Source organism: Myripristis murdjan, chromosome 24, assembly GCF_902150065.1.
Source record: "Myripristis murdjan chromosome 24, fMyrMur1.1, whole genome shotgun sequence".
In the NCBI taxonomy this organism is placed as follows: domain Eukaryota; kingdom Metazoa; phylum Chordata; class Actinopteri; order Holocentriformes; family Holocentridae; genus Myripristis; species Myripristis murdjan.
The window spans coordinates 13893698-13917727 of record NC_044003.1 but is presented as its reverse complement, the minus strand read 5'-3'; the positions used below and the strand labels follow the sequence as shown (position 1 = coordinate 13917727).

The 24030-nt window shown below is 40.1% G+C and overlaps 1 protein-coding gene across 2 annotated transcripts; it reads left to right on the top strand.

The window, feature by feature from the left end:
- The first annotated feature begins 78 nt into the window (after positions 1-78).
- Positions 79-9395, top strand: smpdl3a (sphingomyelin phosphodiesterase acid like 3A). 2 transcript variants are annotated; one of them, XM_030047752.1, is made up of 8 exons: positions 79-265; positions 1256-1323; positions 3192-3336; positions 4258-4354; positions 6264-6427; positions 7274-7454; positions 7666-7790; positions 8423-9395. In XM_030047752.1, exons 3-8 carry the CDS (start codon positions 3259-3261, stop codon positions 8726-8728), a joined length of 951 nt encoding a protein of 316 aa, XP_029903612.1. In that variant the 5' UTR covers positions 79-265; positions 1256-1323; positions 3192-3258; the 3' UTR covers positions 8729-9395. The 2 variants fall into 2 exon arrangements, with proteins under 2 accessions (XP_029903612.1, XP_029903610.1); XM_030047750.1 differs by having other exon boundaries at positions 1256-1469.
- Positions 9396-24030: the final 14635 nt, after the last annotated feature.

Here is a 24030-nt window from a genome sequence, read left to right as displayed (position 1 = left end):
GGGAAATTCCAGCCGCACGCAAGCGGCCCCACTGATTGGTAGTCGGACCAGAACTGCGCCGAATGACCAGGAAGTGCAGGCAACTTCCTGTTTATTCCAATATGGCATATGGGACCAGCATAATCCAAGCTATGCTTTAGCTACATGGCACTGTGTGTTTTTAGCAGAAGGGCCATGTTACAGCTGTATGGGCTCCTGCTGCTGCTCTGCGGCCTGGCTCCGCTAGCTGCGGCCCCCGTTGAGAGCGTTCACCTGCCGAGCACAGGTGAGTCGAAAACCCTGAACTTGTCCCCGTCCCCTGGCTGTCTCCTCAGCACTGACTTACAGTTAATATCTCAAGGCTGACCTTGACTTTCTTTTGGCATGGACCATAACGTTACGCTGAAATGTGCTCGAAACATAACAGTTCAATTTTAAGATGTTTATCGGCAGAAGTAGATGCACAATAGAAAACGACTTAAGGTGTTTTCTGGCTAGCAACGGGCTATTGTTTAATTCGGCATACAACCCAAACAGCTCTCGCTTTGACATACATTTTGACCCACATATGTATATATTTCCTATTTTTATAGCCCTTATCCTTGTTGTTTCCAGTGCTACTTTATGTTACAGTCAGTTAGCTAACTGTTACTACACCAAAAATACACAAACACTGAGATGTGCAGGAGTGCGGCTTGAATCAGCTCTTAAGGCTAAACCTTGAGTTTTTATCCTCTACAAAATGCAGTTTGGTGCACCATTTTCATGCCGAATAGTAGAAAAACCTTTTTAGTTCTTAAAAAAACTGAAGACGTTTTCCAAGAGCTGCGCACGTCTTTTTGGGATAGTGAAATCAGTCCAACTGGTAGATTTTTGAACGGGGTTTTGCTTGACGGTCTCCCCGTTCAAGACAACGGAAGATGTCAGATTAGGACGTCACAGCACGCTTTGTTGGACGATTTACCTAAAAGAATGGCAACAAATGTTTTCATTGATTATTACCTTGATTAAGGCAGAGTTTGTGCAGATAAAATAAAGTCTAAATACAGAGTTTTAAACATCTTACTCTAATGCAAAGGAAAAACAAGTCAGATAAATGTTAAAAAGTAAATGCCAACACAGATAAGTCTGTTTAGGGCCAAATCAGCCATTTGGCATTTTTATGGGAAACAGACACCTAAAAAGTCGCAGAGACAGAGTGCATTGGCATTTCTCAAAATATGCCAGAGTTATGCAAAACACTCATTTTTGTCTGTTTTCCCATTCCTCCATCCAGGAAGGTTCTGGCACATCACTGACCTGCACCTGGACCCCACCTACCACCTGGCCAAAGACCCCACCAAGGTGTGTTTCTCTTCCAAAGGGGCCCCGGCCACCCAGGCTGGCCTGTATGGAGACTTCCTATGTGATTCACCGTACAGCCTCATCCAGTCAGCCTTCACACACATGGCACAGGTCACCCCGCCGCTGGACTTCATCATATGGACTGGGTAGGTTAGTGATGAGTGTATTAATAAAGATAAATGTGCGGATGCTGTGGTTATTGTAGGTTTATGAATCTTCTTCTGACTGCCATCCACTGACTCATGGTGATTTATTTGATGTACTAGATCACAGTGTATGACATGATGTTGCACTCAGATCATCAGATGTCTCTTTACTGATTTTTTTTCCCTTATTTCTCACATTTCTAGACAGAGTGTTTCCTCACAACATTGATTTGAAGAAACCCCATTTGAGACCCTGCACTGACAGATATCACACAGGGTTTTCCCGTCATGACACATGGCTCCACATCTTTTCTCTCCTCCCATCTATTTAGCAGTGCAGTGCTCTCACTAAGCCATCATAGTGTTGAATCATAAATACCTTATCTTGGATTTTAGGTTAGCACTATGTAGCCAAATCATATAGTCTTGAGTTAGGGTCAGTTAGAACATCCACAACTTACAACATATAACATATATTACATAATTTAAAATCATGTATTATGTACAGGCTCTGTCTTTGAATACAGTTCAAGAGAATCCCCTTCTTCTATGTTAGGATATTTTTTTTCTATTCCAGTACACTTTAAATCTTTCCAGATTGTGCCCAACCTCAATGAAATATGCCACTGGGGTTATAATTTCTATACATTTAATCCTACTTATGTGCTAATTGTTGCACTAAAATACTATTCTATTTTTTAAAAAATATTTTTAATACTGTAATTATATTAAATCATATAATTTTATCCAACTAGTGCTCTGTTAGTGTTAGAAGTCAGCAGTCTCCCACTGTTCAAACATGCAATGTTTCTTGTGTTCAGAAAAGATTAACCGTGGAATTAGCTAAGATTAATGTCATCATATTCCCAATATATTAAAAAAGGCAACAGACAAAGTATTTTTGTTGTAGTTGATTGTATTACAGATATTTTCCACAGTACCACTTGTTAAAAATGTAGTTGACAGAACTGAATTAGTGCTGAAGGGCACGAGGCACCAGGCCTTGAAACATGTGTAAGAGCTACAGTGGAAACCAAGAGCTGCCATAGAGTCTCTATGGGAGGTGTAAACTGATATTCAAAAAACTGTCATAATGACACTTAGAAACCGGGGGTTCAGTTGTAAGCTTTGATCACACCAGTGTTTCCACCATAGCGCCACAGTTTTCTGTTAATCTGCAGCTGATCAGCTAAACCAGGCATTTATAGGCATGCATAAGTCTTATTAAACATGATTAAGAGGACGCCTTGCCTCTGTACCTGGATTAAAACTTGAAAAGACCGCCTAGGGCTAAGGATTAAGTTACTCTGCAACAGATTTTTGCTTTTGTTTCATTATTTTTGGTCTTAATTTGTAGCATTATTTATTTGCTGAACTGGAGCCTTAGATGAAGATACATTCATTAGTCAAGGAAAAATGTATGGAAATCATGCAGATTTGTTAGGCATTGTTTAGGAATAAACTCTCTTATCTATTTTTTTTATTTTTATTTTTATTTTAAGATGAAAACCTGCATATTGTATCTTTGAAATTGGTATACTTACAGTATAGCCAATAACCAGTGCAATGCAAACCTATTGTCTATTGGTAATCAGGAATGGCTGATCAGCAGCATTTTTGTGAAGGCTCCACTTCTGAAAGTGCTCAGGGCATTGGCCCATACATATAGTCTGAATTTGTTTTTCACCACTAATGATACATTTTATTTTCCCTTCCTCCCAGTGATAGTCCACCTCATGTACCAGTGGGTGAGCTGTCTACAGACACAGTGATCCAGGTGATCAGCAATATGACACAGACGATCACAGACCACTTCCCCGACCTGAAAGTCTACCCTGCTCTGGGCAACCATGACTACTGGCCACAGGTACCAAAACAGAAAATATTATGAAGTTGATAACAGAGGCAAATGTTTGCAGTGTAGCATGGCCTGTGAATTTAAAGGAGACAGTGGGAGGGCTGCACACCTCTTTTTATCATCTTTTTAAATTATATGTTGGACTGATTTACACCAACATGTTTCAGCTTTTGCCTTCACACCCCGATGAACACTGACATTTTGGTGGAAAAAATAATCCTATAAATAGTTTAATATCAGAAGAGAGAAGTGCACAGTCCTCCTGCTGTCTACACTTTCAAACCAATGACCTGCACCTTTTTGGTTGCACATTCTTATTTTACTAAATGATAGCATTTGAGGCCTCCTTATTTTTGTATTTAAATTAATCTTACTGCAGTAGTTTCCTCCACTCTGCAATATGTTTTTACCAGAGCACCATTCAGCATGGAGCTGTAGGTGAGAGAGTGATGAAGGGCTTATACTACAGACTCCAGGCTGAGTTTGACTGATTTAAAATTTTGAAGACCAGTACTTTTGGATGTAAGCTGCTAAAAGGTGTTTTTTAGGGCATATGTTAAAAGTAGTTTAAAATTTCACCATTTCATTCCCGAAATTCAAAGTATTTCTGATTTCATTCACTTGAGGATACAAGAAGCTCAGAAACTATGTAAAGCTCTAATAGTTGATGCCAGTTTTTTCCACTGAAAACCAGGCCAATAAAATTTATTGTAGTGTGTTAAAAGCTCTTTATGCCAGGGTGAAGCAGGTTTCATTGCAGGTTTTCCAGACCATAGACTTTAAATCCTTTCACCCCTTTATGGACTATTCTGGAATTATGGACCATTATGGAATATGGTTTATTTTATGTCCAGTGTCTTCGGTCAGACATCGGACATAAAAAATTGTGTTTCAGGTTGCTCAGTTTTATGCTTCCATCATTGTTCTTAGGATCAGATGCTGACCTCCACTAATGCCATTTACCAGGCTGCTGCCAAGCTGTGGGCACCTTGGCTGGAGCCTGAAGCCCTGCTCACACTCTCAGAAGGTAAGGTTTCAAACATTGTATCAGCTAGTGGGATGCCATGGTGGCTTTCCTGGTAGAGGGTTTACTACATAGCAGTAAGACCGTAGACACACATTGTGATCACCCAAACCGCCATCAGAGGTGGCCAGGGACACATTGGGCCATATAACATTTGCGAACGCTAATGTGTCCTGATGTATGCCCAACAATGGAGGACTGCCTAGAGAGTTGTTGGGCACTAGTGCTTCCCCAGTGGGCCAGGACGGAAACAGGATGACTAGGAGACATTGGGAATATAGTGACAGCATGGAATATAAAAGTGAGGAGGAAGAATAGCCAGGAGGGAGTTAGAATAAGGTGCAGAGGAATATGAAAACACAGTAAAGAAGTAGCCTGTGTTGAAGGGTCTGAATTGAATCTCAAATCTGGGTGTAAGTGGTTACTGGAGACACATTTGAGATGCATGATAATGCCAGGTGTGAACGCAGTCTGTCTTGGCCATCCACTTGAGATTGGATCATCTGAGATGGATTTTAATAACTGTGCACGGAGCCCTGATCTGCTCTGCCTTCAGACTGGTTCAAACCATTTTGCCTCATTACCATCCTGATGGCTGATCTCAAGAAGGTGATTTTTAGCTGTACTGTCAACTTTGTGTGGTAGTAGACAGTACATTCATTATATCAGCACTCAGCTGCTACAAACTTTCGTCATCGAAAATGAGAAAGCAGAAGTGTGGGGAAACTGCGGTCATGACCAGCTGACATTTCAGGTCAGGGAAGATTAATAGACTTACAGCAACTGGTTGTTCTAGTATTTATGTTTAAAAAAAAATCTAAGTTGTGCACTGCAAGATAGCACCTCAGTGCAACATTTCAATATCAGTTTAATGGAAAGTGGAGTTTGTTTATTTTTCGCAGTTTTGAAAATCAAAACCTTCGGGATTTCTTAATACCCTGATATACCGCATTACTTTGATACTACCCAAGCCCAGTGTGTATGATATAGTCTAAGGTGTGTACGCATCATTACTCTTCTATAGAGTGATTATTTTGTGATTCAAGGGCTCATTTTATTGTATTATCAAAGAAAGTACATGTCTAAATATTTGATAAAATTACTTAATTTATATACGGATGATATGATAAGTCAAATATTTATGCACTGCCCTAAACACAAAACCCTCTCATTCTGAGGTACTTAAAATGGATAAACAGAAAACAGCAGAGCCATACAATTTTGTGAAATGAGCACAGACTCTGAAAGGTACACTACATGTCATTGACATACTAAATTTAATTATGTGAAGATTCCTCAACCAAAAATTGGATTATAGTACCATAGTATCATTTGGACAAGCCATTTTTACTTGTTTGTCACATGAAGAGGTTAATTCACAGTTAAGTGAAGGCAAGTGAGATGACATTACTTATTTTAGCATTAAGATTAGAATTAAGGTTGAGTGGGAAATTGAGGCAAGAAAAAGGCACTTAGGGTAACGTTTTGCGGGTTTAAATAAGAAACAAAAAACTTCAAATGAAAGCTTCATTCACCGCAGGAAACTTACTGGCATACTGTAATGGGGAAGTGTACACTGTTTATTGGGCAACTCATACACCGTTATGTTACACTGCATTATTTCAGTTTCAAACTACTGCCTGCTTCTCCATATCCCCTTTATGTAATTATTCAGTGTTTGGGAAAGGGATTTCTCTCACTTTCTGTTTATAGAGCAACTTTTAAGACAATTTTTTTTAGGTTAGAGACCAGGCTGAAAACCAGGCTGAAAACAATTGGGGAAAATGTTGGTCTCAATTTCAGAGTCAGAAATTTACTGATCTGTGCCACTGAAGGATGTCAGGACAGGAGGTATATGATCCCCTACCAAGTCAACACCAGCTTTCTCTTACATATTGTTCTGTATCTGCAGGTGGTTTCTACGCCCAGCTGGTAAGGCCTGGCCTGCGGCTGGTCAGTCTGAACACGATTCTCTACTATAGCCCAAATAAAGTCACCATCAACATGACTGACCCTGCTGGACAGTTCCAGTGGCTGCAGGAAACGCTGGAGAGAGCTGCGCAGAACCTTGAGAAGGTGAAAAAAAAGTCTATTTTGAGCTCTTGTTTTATTTATTTTCCCAGCTCTTGCTCTTATAAGATCTTTATGTGGTCAGTAAAGCTGTGATCTTTGATTACATCAATATATAATTGTCAAACTGATTGTCAGTTCTTGCCATAGTTAACTCATAAGCTGTGGTGGAGACATTTGCTTGCCTTCATCTCAATGGCATTTTTAGGCCTAGGGTTTCTCAAATCTGTGACTACATTTCACATTATCATGCTTGCTTCTTGTCCCCTCTCCCTAGTTGCTGTTTTTTTTTTTTTTTTTTTTTCAAATGGTGTGTAAGTTGGGATTTTTTTTTTTTTATGTCAGTGTTTCACTTCTGTCATCTGTCATCTGTCATCGTTAGATACTCTGAAAACGCAGTTTGCTCAGGATAAAAAAAGACAGCAGCCTCTTCCATTTATGTGCCATAAACCAATCCAGCAGATTCCCTGTAATCCAAACCAGTGGCTCTGTCTGTACAATGCAGTGAAGAAGCCAGCATAGGCTGCTAGTGCTCTTGGTAATTGTCATGATTTATCACAGTAATTATACCAACGTGCTGGTAAATGAATGTGCTAATGAGCTGTTTATGTTAAAATGATACACATAGGAGCTTTTATTTGTTGTTGTGCTGTTGGATTTGATGTTTCCTCAAGTGATGCACTCATAAGTCACTCTGGAAAACTGCCTATCTGCCTTAGGTGTAAATTCAACATAGAATGCAAATAAAATGTAAAATAATAGAGAAAATAGCACAAAAAAATGACCGAAAATAATAAAAAAAGGTCATTTCAGTTAGTATGAAATTGAAATGGCCCATGTCCGATGCTGTAGGTATTCATCATTGCCCATGTCCCGGTGGGGTACCTGCCCTTCGCCAAAGGCATCACAGCTATAAGAGAGAGCTACAATGAGAGGCTCGTCTCCATCTTCAGAGAGTACAGCCACGTCATCGCGGGACATTTCTATGGCCACACCCACCGAGACAGCATTATGGTGCTGCTGGACGAGGGAGGTAAAAGAAAAGCTCATATGACTCACACTACGACAAAAATCAGGTTTGAACTGTTTCATAGTGTTGAAGTGCAGTTAGTTTACAGGAATCTTTACAGCAAAATTTATCAAAATTGTTTTATATTGTCTTCCATTTTCCATGTATTTTTGCTGTGTACACATAACACATTCACACATAAACATATTTATTCATCCCTTTCATTGCTCTGTAGGTAAACCTGTGAACTCTCTCTTTGTGTCACCGGCCATTACGCCGATCAAAAGTGTTTCGGAGCCTTACTCGAACAACCCAGCCTTCCGCATGTACCACTACAACATCAAGGACTTCAGCGTGTTGGTAAGAAACACTCTTGCTCTGCCTCTGTTGGTAACTTGGACATTTACAATCGACAAAATAGCCACATAGGGTTCAAGAGAATGATCTTTATAGATTGTATTTTTTATGAAAGTATTATAGAGTGGTTTTTGACCTCTAGGGACTTCTGTTTGGCACCTATCTTTGATGATTTTTTTTTTTCCCTGAAGAAATCCATTGATTTTTCTGCACCAATAAGTAAAAATTAGTAAAGATGTTCCTGAGTTAAGTAAGAGCTTGCTTTTTTGTAGGGTAACAAATTTTCAGAATGTGTGTCAGTGATTATACGTCATTAGGAAAACCTGAAAAACAAAAAGGACTTCAAGAAGTAAGAAAAGTGAGAACTGCTTGAGTTAGCAAACATCTTGATGAATTAAGGTTAAACCAAAAAAAAAAAAAAAAAAAAGTGTGCAATCAAATTAACCATAACTTTCCTGCCACCGATCAGGGACAGGCTTTCTTATTGATTAATCACAATGTCAGTGTGGACAAAAGCTGTTTCCACTCAAGATACTTCAACTGAGTATTGGCTTTTTCTGGATTTTAAAAAGACTAAAAGACTCTCATGCCATCCCTCTCCCTCTCTCTTTCAATGCTTTTCTCTGCCCCTGAAGGATATCTGGCAGTACTTTTTGAATCTGACGGAAGCCAATGAGAAACAAAGATCTGACTGGAGGCTTGAATACATCATGACTGAGGCTTTTGGACTGAAAGACCTGCAGCCACAAAGCCTGCTCCAGCTGGCCCTGAGCTTCAGGCTGCCACAAACCAAAGCCTTTGACAAGTATTTCAGTCACTTCATGGTCAGCTACAACAACAGTATAGTCTGTGAAGGAGACTGTAAACTCTGCCAGGTGTGTGCTGTGCTTTACCTGGACCAGCAGTCCTACTCCAAATGCACTGCAAAGGGAAAGTGGTAGGATCAGTGTGAACTAAAACACGTGGATTTTTTTTTCAGGGATTTTACTGGGGACGCCGGTTGACTCTTTGATTTGAGAGTTTTATTTCACTTGAATTTCACTTTTATCTCACTTCACTTGAAATGTGTGCAATCATCAGAAGGACAACACCATGCTCTGCGTCAGGTTCTCTCATATATATTTAAATATTTTATGTTTTCACCTTTCCTCTTCATTAAGTAACGGCCATAAAAAGAGATTGATACTCATTTAAAGTCGACTAATGACAGTCAGTTTTACAGTTCACCTCTTTATCGCCTTTGTCAAAGCTTAAAAATCCTCCACTCATTGACTTCTCCTTACCTACATCTTCTCTTTTTGTGACTGACATAGATTTAATAAGGGAAAGCAATAAGGATACAGTTTTTTATCTGGATTTACATCACTGTACTACTTGAATTACAGCAGTTTGCAGTTGCTGAAAAACAGCACTTACAGTTACAGCAGTCGGTGCCACACATTCCAGTTAAATTGGATTTTTATGATTAATACTACTAGCATTGTTGCACAGAAAAAAGCCATGATTGTAAGAATTTTAATTGAAGGAGTAAGTATGAATGGGTGTGTTTGTAATTCACTTCTCTTATTTTTATACAAATAAAGATCTCTTTTAAGACTGATTTCAACAGTCCCTCTCTTTCTATTTCTTTCTCGTTTTCATGCTGTCTCTTGCCATCTATTCTATCACCACGTGGGAGAACAAAATAATGCAAACACCATATTAAAAAGGACTATAACTTCAACTAAATCACAATTCTGAAGGCATCTGCTCAGGCTAGCTATGTTAGGTTGAATGGCAGCAGTACATGTGAGTTTGGACAATTGTCACTTTTGTTTTCAAAGGAACATCAAGTCACCAATAGACGCCCACCAAGGACAAAGAGACCAAAAGAGCAGTGTAAAGGGTAACAGTTTGGAAAAACCTTTCAGAAACTGATTTAATTTAAATAGCTGAACTGCAGTGAGGGAGTGCATAACATTTTGTTGGCATATAAGTGCATTCATTTAATAAGTTGTACATATCAGCTGGGGGTACAGCAGTTAGATGAACATGCATTGAGGGGGAAAAAAAAAAGGTTATTAGATCTCAGGCTGACTTTGTGATTTATAGGGTATACAATAGAAACTCGCTGTGAGAGATTAACTTGAAAGCAATTGTAATGTAGCTTTTCCAGGCCAGTATGTCTCTGCTGGCAGAATGGCTGACCCCATCTGACCCTCGTCTCCCCTCAAGAACAGCCTCCCTCTCTCCATCGTGTCCCCCTCACCCCCAGCTCATTCTGTTCCCCTGCAAACTTGCCAGAAACTCTGCTTGTTTCTCAGCCACCACCTTAAGCATTTACCCCTCTCCCTTCCCAGCTCTTTTGTCCCTTTTGTGCCCCCCTCCTCCACCCTCCCACCCTCAGCTCTCCCTACCCTCCCTGGTCCTCATTTCACTTCTTCCCAACAGTCTTTCTCTTCTCACTGTTAAAGCTACACTAGGCAAGATCTCTATGGAAAAATACAGAGTACAGTTTTTTATCAACACTTACTGCTAACCCAATTTCCCCTCAGGGATTAAAAAAAGTATTTCTGACTCTGATTCAGATTCTGATACACCATACATTCACCTCATTTGCCCAAACTGAATTAGGGTTTCATCAAAGTTATTTATCAAAGTTAATTATCAAAGTGACAAATTTGAACTTTCAATGATAATCCACAAGTTTCTTGTTTATCTTGATAGTTGCAACACCGATGGTAGGCTAATAAGTGTTTCCTGCTTTAGTGTTTTACACTCGGTGTCCTAACATGCGAAAATGATAATGAAGAAAGTATAGACTACAGTCTCTTATATTTCTCCTACATTCTTTTATTTATTCCCACCAGCTCTCATTGTGTTCAGAAAACATGCAACAGAGCATTTTTCCCACGAAGGAAGCCACAAACCCATCATAGGTTTTTACAAAAGCGAATGTAAACGCTTTTATAAACTGGTTGTGGCTTGAATCACTACACTGTGGTTATCAGTCAGTGAGGGAGAGTAGCAGAACAGACGTGTATTTATATGAAAAGTTGTGGAGTGAAATCCAAAAGTGTCTCCAAAACAGCAGCGAGTGAGTGCTCTGTCCAGAAAAAGCTGGACTCAACAATGACGGATAAATCTCTTCACCACCTTCATAAGTGTGTGAGTGTGTGTGTGTAAGTCTTTTCCCTCATGTGCCCCCACGCCATTAGAATTCCTGACCAAGCTTGGCCTGTAATACATAACCATGGAAACGGAGTTGGAGGTGGGCATGGCGATGGAGAGGACGCCATCGTCACGGCAACAGCAATATAACTCCTAGAAAGTGGAATCTGTCTGTTAGGTCACTGTTAACACACATTTTGCTTGACAGAGAGCTTGGCTCTCTATCCAATGTGTGTGTGTGTGTGTGTGTGTGTGTAATTTGGTAGATGGATGGATGAATGGCTATACAGAGAAAAACAACGCCGAAAAAATGGGTGTGTGTATTTGTGTGTGTGAGAAAGAGAGATGGATGTCATTTAGTTGGGTTAGTATTTCCCCCGTTGCCTTCATGAGCTGTAAAGAAAGCGGTTAAATTTTTGAACACTGGTGATCTAGTTCTTCTGTCACCCAGCAAATAGGGTGCACAGCTAAATTTACACATCCCTCATCAGTTTTCATCACACAGCCTCACATTCTGTAAAACACACTGACACACATTCTGTAAATCTCAAGAAGACAAAGAACATATTTTTTGTGTCTAATACATCAATATACAGATACAGGGGGTCACAGAGGACAAAGGAAGACTCCGGTACTGCTGTCCTTGGTGGGATTTCATTAGATATGCCCTGTGTCTCCAGCTGATATGAAACAATAGCAATTCAACCATCAGTCAGTGTGAGTGATGTTCTTAGGATGTCCTTACCTGGGGAAAATTTTCTGGGACACAGGAATTGATGCATGCACCTTCACAGAAGCAACAACAGTGGTTTATGTGGAATAAATCTGAAAAGGTAGAAGAAATTTAAAATAAGCATTGACCATTGTCCATGGGTGCAGTGTTGAGCCCTGCTTCTAATAACATTTTACACAAGCCCTGCCCTGCATCAAAATCACACAGCACCATGTCGAATGCATCCTCTTCACTATCAAAGTGCCTTTATTAGTCTGATAGATCTACTTGTGTTGCCAGTGTGAACATAAGCTACGTTCACCCAGCAGATGAAAGTGACCCAAGTCTGAGATTTTTGACGCGACTGTTCACATTTATCTTTGTGTATGACTGGTACAGACACCAGATTTGTACCATGACCTCACATTTACAACAAGCATGCAGCAAGCATCAACAATGTCTTTGCATGCCACTCCATCATCTCAGTTGTACTGCAGGCATTCATTTCTTGAATCGTTTCCTGTGTTAACAGCGGTGTGGCGGCAGTCTGCAAGATCTTCCTAAATATCGATTCAATTTGTAACTTTCACATTACAGCCAAAGAAGCTTTTATGACAGCCTATTCTAAATCCATAGGCCTTAAATATGGAGTTTTCACAGCTTCCACTCTTCTGGGAAGGCTTTTGACAAGATTTTGGAGTGTGTTCGTGGGAATTTGTGCCCATTTATCCAAAGTCATCTGTGGCCTCAGACTCTGATGTTGGACGAGAGGGTCTGGCTTGCAATCCCCGTTCTTCCACACCAAACTCACCCAACCATGCCTTTATGGACCTTGCTTTGTGCACTGGGGCACAGTCATGCTGGAACAGAAAAGGACCTTCCCCAAACTGGTCTCACAAAGTTGTAAGCAGAGAATTGTCCAAAATGTCTTGGTGAGCTGAAGCATTAAGATTTCCCTTCACTGGAACTAAGGGGTTGAGGCCGACCGCAGAAAAACAAGCCCATAGCGTTATCCCTCCTCCACCAAACATTACAGTTGGCATAATGCAGTCAGACAGGGAACGTTCTCCTGGCATTCACCAAACCTAGACTTGTCCATCAGACTGCCAGAGTGATTGGTCAGTCCACAGAACATGTTTCCACCGCTCCAGAGTCCAGTGGTGGCGTGCTTTACATGGCTCCATCTGATGCTTGGAAACCCGTGCCATGATGTTCCCGGTGCACAGTTTTTGTGCTGATGTTAATGCCAGAGGAGGTTTGAAACTGCAGTTATTGAGTCAGCAGAGCATTGGTGACTTTTATGCGCCATGGACCTCAGCACTTCGGAGACCCCACTCTGTAACTTTACGTGGTCTTCCACTTTACAATAACACCTGTACTGGAATTCAGTGAGCTCTTTAGAACGACCAATTCTCTCACAAATGTTTGTAAAGGCAGACTGCATGGCTAGCTCCTTGATTTTATACACCTGTGGCAATGGGACTGAATGAAACACTTGAATTCAATGATGAAGAGGTGTGGCCCAATACTTTTGTCCATGTAGTGCAGCTGTTTTATTCTCTTCATTTAAATCGGTAATACGTAGTTCTGGAAATAAGTCATCGAGGACTCATGTTTTTCCATGTTGTCACAGGCTTGTAGTGTGTTGTACTGGTAATGCCATGGACAGACTGGAACTGTTTGAGCAGGATTTTGCCTGTGGGGCAGTGATGATGTCAGATCAAGAGGAACTGGAAGATCATATCAAAGACTTCAAAATCATATTATTAGATGGGTGGATGGCTGAATGGCTGGTCGGCACATTGGTTGCATAAGTAACTGGCTGGCTTACACACACTATTAGGTTCACATACATTTCTTCTGTTGTTCCAGCTGGCTGAGTGACTGACTGGCTGGTTGGCTGTCTGGCTGACCGAATGTTTGTCTGACTGTCTGGCTGAATGTCTGGCTGCCAGACTGGTGGTGCCCCACAACCATTTAATCTGAGGATTACTGTCAGGACTGTATAGCTGTCCAACTGCCATCCCCTGGGGAGCTGGAATCTCAGGAATATAACGGCTTAAGTTATAATGTGTGTGTGGGGACTTTAAGGAAGCAAAGGGGGAGCTGTCATATAAATACATAAAAACAAGAGTACAATTTCTCTCAGTGTTTTAGTTCACCACCACCCTTCAGTGTCCACCAGCATTTTCATTCACTTTAACATCTTTAAGTTTTAAACATCTCCTGCATCTCACATTTTTACTCGATCGGGGTTCTGTTATCTTCCAGATCTACGTGATGGTCACCTTAAATGATTGTCCAGCAACAATTCCCACCATCATCGGTCTAATGAACGTAATTTCTTGTAGCGATCATTGGACCTTGTACAACATATGCATTTCAAATGTCATATGAGTTAAAATGGTTTTGATATTGTTGCAGTTACAGGGGACTATAGCACCCTCTCCAGCTCTTTTTTTTTTGGACGAAACCCACAGAAACACTTACTTATAGACTGCATGTGTTCAAAGGGTGCTCTGCAAGATTGTGTGTGTGTGTGTGTGTGTGTGTGTGTCTTGCTAAGTGTGTTAAGTGTGGATTTCTGTGGTGTTTTCTGCACTACGCCTCCCAGAGGTGACCTGGCAGTCAAACAGTGTGGGCGATACTGGGACATCTTTTTCCCTCAATTTTGTGTTGAAAAAATTATTTCAGAAAAAAATGGAACCATAAAACACACACAAAATCACTTCCTGTAAATCTGTGATGTTCCTGGTATTGCCGTGGTATTGCCATCCTTTGTGAGGTTTACTCGGATCTAGTTAAGAGCGTCATAGGGGTGCTCTTGAATTGCCATTTGTCTGGTCCCTCGCCTGAGTTCAGTTTGTCTAGGATGCCCCTACAAGGATGTCGACCACTTAGCTTGCAGAGGCTCACAAACCTCTCCACCACCATAAGGCTGCAACAGGGAGTGTCCAAAATGAGATTTGTCGTCAGGGTGACATCACATTCCTCAGCAACAGCGATCTGGGAAGACTTCGCCAGCTTGTGTAAAATATGTGTTGCCAGGGGGAATCAGAAAGTTGACAAATTATCACCTCACATGCAAGGTCGGCTGTGGTCTGTGACTGGTGGTTACCTCTTCTTAAAGGACCATGGATAATCCTCCTGGGCTGGTCTGATCTGGTTGGGGCAAAAAGTGCTTACTGCTGTTATTGCTGAAAAGCTTTTATTTTTTACTGTTTGCCCACAGGTTTGTTTTGCATCACCTCTATGGAGCTAAGCATTTCGCTTCAAGCCTATTTGAAGTCACTGAGACTATAATTTGGCTAATCTCTTCTGAACACCTTGTTTAATTGTTTCTTTCTTTCATTTACCGCAACATGACTGAACCCACACCCCCATCTCCAATCATGTGTGAGCGCTGGTTGTAAATCACTGTGCAAATGATCTCATTAAAAGGTCTAGTAAGGTGAAGAAAAGACATAATCTCTCCTCTTTGTACATTGTAAGGGGTTGTGAGAGGTAGTGGGACAATGGAGCAGGACTTTAGTATGAGAAAAGCATTTATAAGATAATTATTTATCACTAAACACTATTATTATTTAATTCAAATGTGATTTTCACTCATGAAACTACAAAAATAATTGTATGCAAACAGCCAAATGGCCCTTACACAAAACTAAAGAAAACAATGATCATAAGTCAGACAGCCTTTGGATCAGAATTCATATTGAGGCTTGTATTCAAAATGTAATGGTAAATGTTGCATATACAACATGGAAAATTAGAAGACACCAAGTACTTAATGACATGCAGCAGTGTAATGCCACCGTTTTCATCTGGTTGAGGGTTTCCTGTTATATTACTCTCCTGAACCCGGTGTGTTAACCTTGTGAAGAGTGCAGTAAATCCAAAGTAGCCAGAAGCCTTTATTCCCAACATCTCCAATAATAAGTCAGGAGCTTGCCAGCATTCTGTTTTGGGCTAAACAGCTAAACATAATGCCCTATTCATAGTGCTAGTCTCCCATGTGATGCTCTCTTACACCCAAGTCTCATATACTTTATAATGAAGAGAAAGAGAGGGAGGATGGGGGGTCTCTTTAGTCTCATGCTTCAGTAGTAATTTGTCAGCTGGCATGAATGGACTCCTTCTTCAGTGATGGAGACAGCAACAAGCAGTCTGAGGGAGGGAGGTGTGTGTGTATGTGTGTGTATGTGTGTGTTTGTGTGTGTGTGTGTGTGTGTGTGTGTGTGTGCGTGTGTGTGTGCGTGTGCGTGCGTGTGCGCATGCGTGTTCAGTCTCAGATTTGAGTTTGCTCTAAGCCTCTTGTACCCAAGATCACTCCTTTGTATGGGCCCACCATAGGCAGTTTTCCAGGAGCCAATCAGATCCCACATAGGCCATTACCTCACTCTCTGATGGCAGCCATGCCAAGTTGGATGAGCATCCACCCAAAACGCACTTCTTTTAGGGGAGGAAAGCAAACAAAGGCAGAGAGAAAGAAAAAAAAAGAAGTGCCATGTTGGAAATAAAAAAGGGAAATTCAGAACCTTTAAGGGTTCGTTGGCTGATCCCTGCATGAGAACTTTTCTCTCTGACCTCTCACAAAATAAATGCATAGCCAACAGCCTAAATCAAAAGTATATGTTGACCTGTTATTGTTTACGAAGGTTTGGACAAGACTAAATATCCCATGAAAGGGACTTTACTTTGGAGTAAATAAGTCAAAATTACAAAGGCAGCTACAAAGGCCAGTCATGTTAAACTGAACGTGTCATCTTTTAAAAAAAAAACTGACAATCTGGCAATCACCACTTCATAACGTGAGTTTTTCAAAGCAGCATGAGACAAAGAAAAGTCACACAGAGATCAAAAAGTCAGGGAGCATCAACTGCAAAAATAATTTTCAAAGAAATTCATGACAGCATATGATAAAAACAGACAGAGGAAGAAAGGTGGCAAGGAACAGATGGACTGAACAGGATAACTGCTTAAAACGACAAAATTACAGACTAAACAATTACAACAGAACTGGATCCACATTTGGAGTGTTTTTACTACACGGACTCTATGATAAGGATACATTCATTTTATTTCAATAATATATTTAAAGTGCTACAATTAAGATATACTAATATAATCAATCAGTGATCCATCTTTTTTTATCAAAGCTTTTTTTTTTTTTTTTTTTCGAATGAAATGTGAATTGGACTATCCTGAAGTGCAAGTGCTGATATCCATATTCCACGATAATAATTCCTCCCCACACATTTCTGGTTTCATGAACAGTAGGATGAGGTCCAACTCCTTAATGGCCTCCACCAGGAGGACTCACACTCAGCTAATGATCCGTAGCTCCACACTGATAATTAAACAATATCACACGAGAGGGAGTCAGCACAGCGGTGATTTGGTCATAGTCCAGGACAAACATTATCATGATGACCCTGCACAAACTTTACAATGACAGTCCTGGACCAACTTCACTTCAATGCAAAAATGAATAATACATACTTTTTTCCCCCTTTTTTTCATTCATTGATAATAAAAATTACAACTTTTAGCTGTGGTGAATAACATTAGGCTCTCTGGATACAAAACAATGATAAAAAAATACAAATAAAATTGAGGATTAAATTAACTGATATAATGAAAGGAGGGTTAACAAAGTACATACAAAGAAAAAAAAATGCTCTAGGCCCAAATCCTAAAATTTTAAATATTTTTAGAGAGTCCACTACATGCAAACCACTCTGACTGACAGTGAGCCACCAAGCTGCTAGCTCAATAATTAGCCAGGAATTTTGCAATTTTTCAGTCGGCCTCTGTCAGTGTCAGTGTTTTGTAACCAAAAATCTGTCCGGGTGTGAATATTCACAGAAAAAACAATTACCACTGGAGGACACAATCATTTGACGTCACAACAGTCAGTTGAATATGACTGGTTTACTGGCATGACCATCCCGGGCCAACCTTCATCTTATTATTACAGGAACATCAGCAGGACAAGCAAATCAGGTTTGTGCTTAACTACACAACCGCCATCTTCTCAACAACAATCATCTTTGTCTACATGGTGCCAGCAAGCATGTGTGGTGTGTGTAAACTATAACTCTTGCTATATATCCATGTTGGGCCACAGTTTCCCACCAGGAGGTAACACTCATAGCTGAGACCAGATTGTACGTAGTTGCTCTTCTCAATATGTCCAAAAAGAGCACACAGATGCAAATTCCTTATAATAAAGGTGAAAATGAACCACAATGAATATTTTAACAGACATGGATATTCCTTTGCCAATAACTACTGCATCCATTCTCTGTGTTTTATTGCATAATAGCCGTTTGTGAGTCTTGTTTTCTGAAGCCAAGACTGTAAGCTGTGATTATAGATTACACAGATTTAAATTTGAAACTGCAGCTACCTGTGTTCTGGATAATAATGTTAACACTTGGACTGCCAAGTTGTGGCATTTTTGTAAACTTGTAAATCCAACACCACTCCAATGCTGGGTTATGTGCAGCCTCAGAGATGGCCTTCACATTGTCCCTCAGAAACTTCTCCAAATCCAGTTTTCAAAAATTATGATAGGTAAAAAACAAAACTCTTCTCTAGGAGGGAGTGAGTGTGTGTTCATGTGAGTGTGGGTGTGTGTGGTGTGTATAGTCAGTGTGAATGCATTACTATATTGGAAGTAGGCCAGCTATAGATGCAGTGTTCAGTTTTCACTGCCAATTAAAATTTCACCCATAGACACAGTACATTTCCCATGTAACACTGGAGAAAAGCTATTGTGTTTGAACACAAAGCTCTGATTATTGTGGAAGTGATGAATTTATGAATGGGCACAAAAGATAGCGGTTATCTAAAAAAAAAAAAAAAAAAAAATCATTATTCTCTTGAATATTATAAAGATGACACTTGTTTTCTATGTGTGACAGGGTGTTATTAAATAATCTTTGAAAGTTGCATAAAACGTATCTTCTAAATTGAACAATGGGAAAAAAAATCATTGTCACATTTGACACCATTTTTTCCCTTGAATGACATGTATGTATGTATATATATATATATATATATGAAATAAAAGAAGTAAATGAAGTATATATAAAGCAAATGTGTTGTTGATAAGATGCATCTCTTTTATATCATAGAAGACTTTTAGATGTAGCGTAGTGGTGGCAAGTAGTACTACTGCCTCTGCTAATAGTAGTTCTACTAAGAGTAATAGCCTACTGGTAAAACATACATGATCACTAACTGTAAAGAGACAGCCAGCAACAGAAGAAATATGTAATCAGAGGATCAGATACTTTGTTAAATTTGCCCAGAGGCTACAAGTAACCTTATCAGCTTCAAACAGCTTTGTGAGTTGTGTTCAATATCGGTGCGAGTCGTTTTCAAAATTGTACATATTCAAAGTGCATAACTAGCTAATGGCCTTCATCTCTCATTGTTCGTATCTCTCATTGCTGTGAGATTTGTGATAAAACTGCAAAGCCTTTATATAAGAGACATATTTCATCTGTGAATGGTGTTATTATTAAAAAAAAAAAAAAAAAACGAGGTTTCACAAAATGTAATGGATAGGAGTGAAAATCTCATAATGTTTGTCAGGGCTTTTCTGGCAGCACAATGATATGGAGAATTTGACTGAGACAACAATTTGCTGTTTAATTTATTTCCAGAGTTTTATATAAACTCAATAAAGCTGCCTAAGTGATAATCAGAGATGGCACTGCTGTGACCAAAGCTAACATGCTGTCTTCCCCCTACATCTCTCTTCCATTTATTCCTCTAGTCACCCCTGATGTTAGCAATAGTTCCCAACAAAGAAAAAAAATCTTTTGAATCTTGAGCTGAGTAAGGCTTACAGTAATTACTTTCCCCTCTATTTCTCCCTCTATCCGTCCATCCATGTTTCCATCCGGATCCATGCAAAATCTTTATGCCTCCCTCCTCTCCACCCCATCCGCTCCTGCCTGGTCTGTTTAGGGTCAGTGGGTTTGCCCCAAGAGAGGCCTGTACAGGACAAATGGGTGAAGGGGCGTGGCATGTTGGCTAATGTCTTTGATCACTATGAGGGTCACGACCCCTTTTATTCCACCTGATCAGCACTGTACTGACCTTGTGGTCCAACCCCCAGTGGACCAATAGGAGACTCTGGGGCTCAGTGGAGGGGCTCTGGGAACCCACTTTAGGGGTTATTCTTCTTCCTCCCCACCCCTATTCTTTCCTTTCTTCCCTCATTTTATCTAATTTTGTGGTTGAAATTTTATTTTTTTGAATTGTGCATTTTCCCCATGACGGTGTAAAACTGTAAAAGAGCACTGAAATGGAAGTTACATGATGGCTGTAACTGCACATACACACATAACATTTTTCTGTCATCAGTTTGCAACAATAGGGAGGAGCCGTCATGCTTTGTTCACTGGCTTTTGGGGTATTGTCAATAGCTTTTTGTCAGGCTGCTCTGTTTTATCTTGGGTTTTCTTCCCCAGATGAGACATTTAAAAAGCTAAAAAGCTACAGAATGTAAAGCTCAATTTGATAATTACATTCAATGAGTTTTTCATTGTTTTGGTGTTGCCAAATGAACAGCTCCTCTGTTTTTTTTGTTTTTTTTTTTTTGTTTTTTTTTTTTTGACAAATTAGGTCAGTTTGGCATTCCAAATTGAGTCTATTGTATGTCACAGCTCCTAAATATTTGTAGGTTTCAACCCTCTTCACTGCCTGTCCCTTGATGACAATGTTTTTCGAGGCAGGTGTGAAATCATTGCACATATCCTTTGTTTCTGACACATTTTGCTCTAGGAAGAAGAATTGACAAAGTAGTTTGTAACAGGGACATGTTGGGTTTCATCGTCCTCAAGGAAAATGATAATGAAAGAGTCGTTGGCACATTTTTAGAACACAGCGACTGTCAAACAAGTTGTGACAGTCATCAGTGCAAAGGATGTAAAGAAGTGGAGACAAAACACACAACCCTGGGGAAACCCATGGATGAACACCGCTCTCCTGACTAATGCCCATGTGCCCTCTCTTCCTGTGTTCTGTTGGTCAAAAAGTCAAGGATCCAACCCAGAGCACGCAGCACCAAAGTCACTGACAAGTTTGTCCACTAACAAATGGACTGATGAAAAGACACCAAAAAATAGCCTGGCATTATTTTTACTGTTAATGATGTTTGTGCAGGGGGTTGAACAGAGTTATAATACTTTTCCAAACACCCGTCTTGGCCCTGTAAGCAAACTGAAATAGGTCTCCCAAATGATCAACCATCCCTACCAGAATCTTTTATAATGAACTTTTCAAAAGATTTCTTGACCAGACTTGATTGGGGCCACTGGTCCAAAGTGACTAAGTTCCTTTGGCTCATTGTTTTTAGCAGCAGGGGTAACTATTGATTGTTTCCACAATCAAGGCACCTTCTGCTGGTTTAGGGACATGAGGAAAACCTGGTAGAATATAGGACCCAGCTGCTCTGCACAGGTAATGAGCACCGTGCTACTTATATTATCAGGATCAAGGCTGGTCCCTGGCTTGCAGTGTCGAAAACAATCGATCACCTATTCTTCTTAAAAAGGGGGAGCTGAATTGAACTGTGATTTAAAATCAGAGATTAAATCAATCAATCAAGATAAAACTGGCAAAGATCAAAACCTATACTGCATAAGCCAAAAACTATACAAAAACCAAAATATATGCAAATGAGAAAGAAAAACAAAGTGCATGTTGTGTACAATGTGTATCTTGATCACATTTAGAGCTGAAATAGCATCATTTCTAATTGTTAGTATGACAAAATCAATAAAGCATGAGGTATTTTTTTTTTTATAATCTACTCAGGAGGATTGAAGTGTAGTTGAAGTCAGAGGCAGGCCCAGTCAGCTTGGCCTATTAACTGCATCAATGCTGCCATCAGCTGGTCCTCCTCTAGCAGTGCATTGTTCTGAATGGGCAATGCCTACTTTGGGGAGTGGAGAGTATTCATATCCATTTAATGCTGCTGTGCTTTTAACTTAATTACACACTTTGACATAGGACACTTTAGAAGCTACTGGCATGGAGAAGAAAGGTCAGGGTAAACGATAGGATTGTTTAAAGGCAGAATGAGTAGGATTTTCCTGAAGAATAAAAACAATGTACAGACTCACACAAAAATAACCCCCCTCAGTCATCACTTATGACCCACTAGAAGTGTGTGGCGGCATGTGTATCAGCAGAGACCCTGCCCTCTGCCTGGATTTTCTTGTTTTGCTGTGTTCTGGGCATCAGACTTTGGACAGCAGGTGTGTAGCTCCCAGCCAATAACAGCGCACGATGCCAGATCGTAAGCACAACGTCCAAGAGGAAGCTACAAAAATGGCGAACACAGCGCCAAGGAAAAAGGTAATACAACAAGGCGAAAAGCCAAGCAGAAAAAGCTCGTTCCACAAGGAGAGTGAATCAGGGGTTGGCTATCACCTACTGGCGAGAGCTGAAGGAGAGGATGGGGATGAAGAGTGTGATGAAGGCGCGGTGTTGGCCTGTTTTCTGTTGGACAGGTAGATGCCCACTGGCGCTTAGCTTCGCTGAGGAGAAGGGGCCAACTTTGAATGCTGTGTTTGCAAACAGCAACAACAAATCCTACTCATTCTACCTTTAAGGCACAACAGAAAAGAAAAAAAAAAAAACATCTTTACTCTTGTAGATACAGAGTCTTAGAGAATAAAATATAGGTAGAGAACTGATTTTACAGAAATCGTATCTGTGTTTAACTCTTATGGTCTGTAGTGCTTTTACATAAGTTATACAATTATAAATAACAAGCTATAAATAATAAGACTTCAAGTAAATATATCTGATTTTTTTCTTGTAAGCCACCTGGTAAAATTCCTTATATGATGTGTAAGATGGTTTCAGTAGTAAATTCAATACATAAATCTGATCTTTATGTGAGTGGAGATGCCAACAATATCCTGACACAAAGTCTGAAATGTCAGAATATTCCTTTGACTTGTGTCGACTAGTGTAACTACTCCCACTGCATGTTTCTGACTGTCAAAATGTTCATTGGTTGGCCCTCCTCCACCATTACCTGTGGACATTGTCCTACATCATGAAAAAACTGCACGTAGACTAGTGATTGGTTGGGGTCAAACTTGTGGTATAGTGTCTGTCTCAGCCAAGACATGACAAGAATTTATGTCACTGTGATACATCTGATGAGACACTGAGATTTTCACAATAGACAGAAATATCCTATTGTCTGATCCAGGCTTTAACCAGGTAGACAGAGACAGTACTTTCATTAATAAATTTAACAAGATTTGTAATAAAATCAAATTACTTACAGATTTAAAACGCCTTAAAAACTGTGTGTGTGTGTGTGTGTGTGTGTGTGTGTGTTATCCTCTGTACTCTACCAGATGTCAGTCTGCTCACATTCAGGCAGCCTTCGGGGCTCGTTTACCATATGTTATTTAACGTTAAAGTCATATGCTTACTCGCCATATAGCAGCCTGAATACACACATAAGGGCAAACAGTTTACACAGGAAAGAATGAGAGAGAGAAAGAGAGAGAGAGAGAGTGACTGACCACCCTCCCACCCCCATGCCCCCCATACACACTCACACAAACACATGGAGACAGATGAATGGCAGCAGCCATATAAGTTTGGATGCCTGCAGCATGACTTTCCTAAGCCAACAGCAATGGGCCATTAGAGCCATCTGAACACTGCCTGTCTACTACAACACATGTCAGGGTTAGAGCGATGTATGGTGTTGCTGTTGTCCTTTCATTAAAACCAGATTTGGTCCATTCTTTGGTCCAGTCATCATGTGATGGATATGATGCAGTTTGTTTACTGCAGAGCTGATTGGTGATTTTCTATGGGAAGCCCTCGGCCTGAAATGATGCAGCCAAAACAAGCAGATGCCACACAACTTCACATAAATGTGTTTAATATGTTATGAAATATGCTGCAACCATCATCCTGGTTTCAGGATGATGGCTGCAAGTTTCAAGAGATTGAGTGCCTCATGTTGCATCTTATCTTATGAAATTGTTGAAATTTCATGGTATCAAAAAATAAAACTCAAGGACAAAAGGAGGGACTTTTAAGTTTCATGGCACTTTAGATCATTTATTTAGAGAAGCCCTAAGATCAAGTGACCCTGAGTAAATTCAATATATGAATCACAAAGTTGAAATCAAGTGTTACTTTTAAATCCAACCCGAACAGGCCAGCCTACATGCTCTTCATCGTGTAAAGATCAATGGGACAGCTCTTCTTGGTGGGAGCGCAACATTATGGAAGGGAAACAAAGTTGAGGGTTTATGAAACATCCTGAGTCCTCAGCCTTCATTTAAAAAATGATCTTGAACTTTACACACTCTTACAAGAGGT

What these genes read in the sequence shown, in the direction of transcription:
- smpdl3a (XM_030047750.1), top strand. Translation starts at nt 145, where the DNA reads ATGGCACTGTGTGTTTTTAGCAGAAGGGCCATGTTACAGCTGTATGGG. An exon ending in GACTTCATCATATGGACTGG is followed by an intron (nt 1,470 to 3,191) that starts GTAGGTTAGTGA and finishes CCTTCCTCCCAG; the next exon opens with TGATAGTCCACCTCATGTAC. An exon ending in CTGCGCAGAACCTTGAGAAG is followed by an intron (nt 6,428 to 7,273) that starts GTGAAAAAAAAG and finishes CCGATGCTGTAG; the next exon opens with GTATTCATCATTGCCCATGT.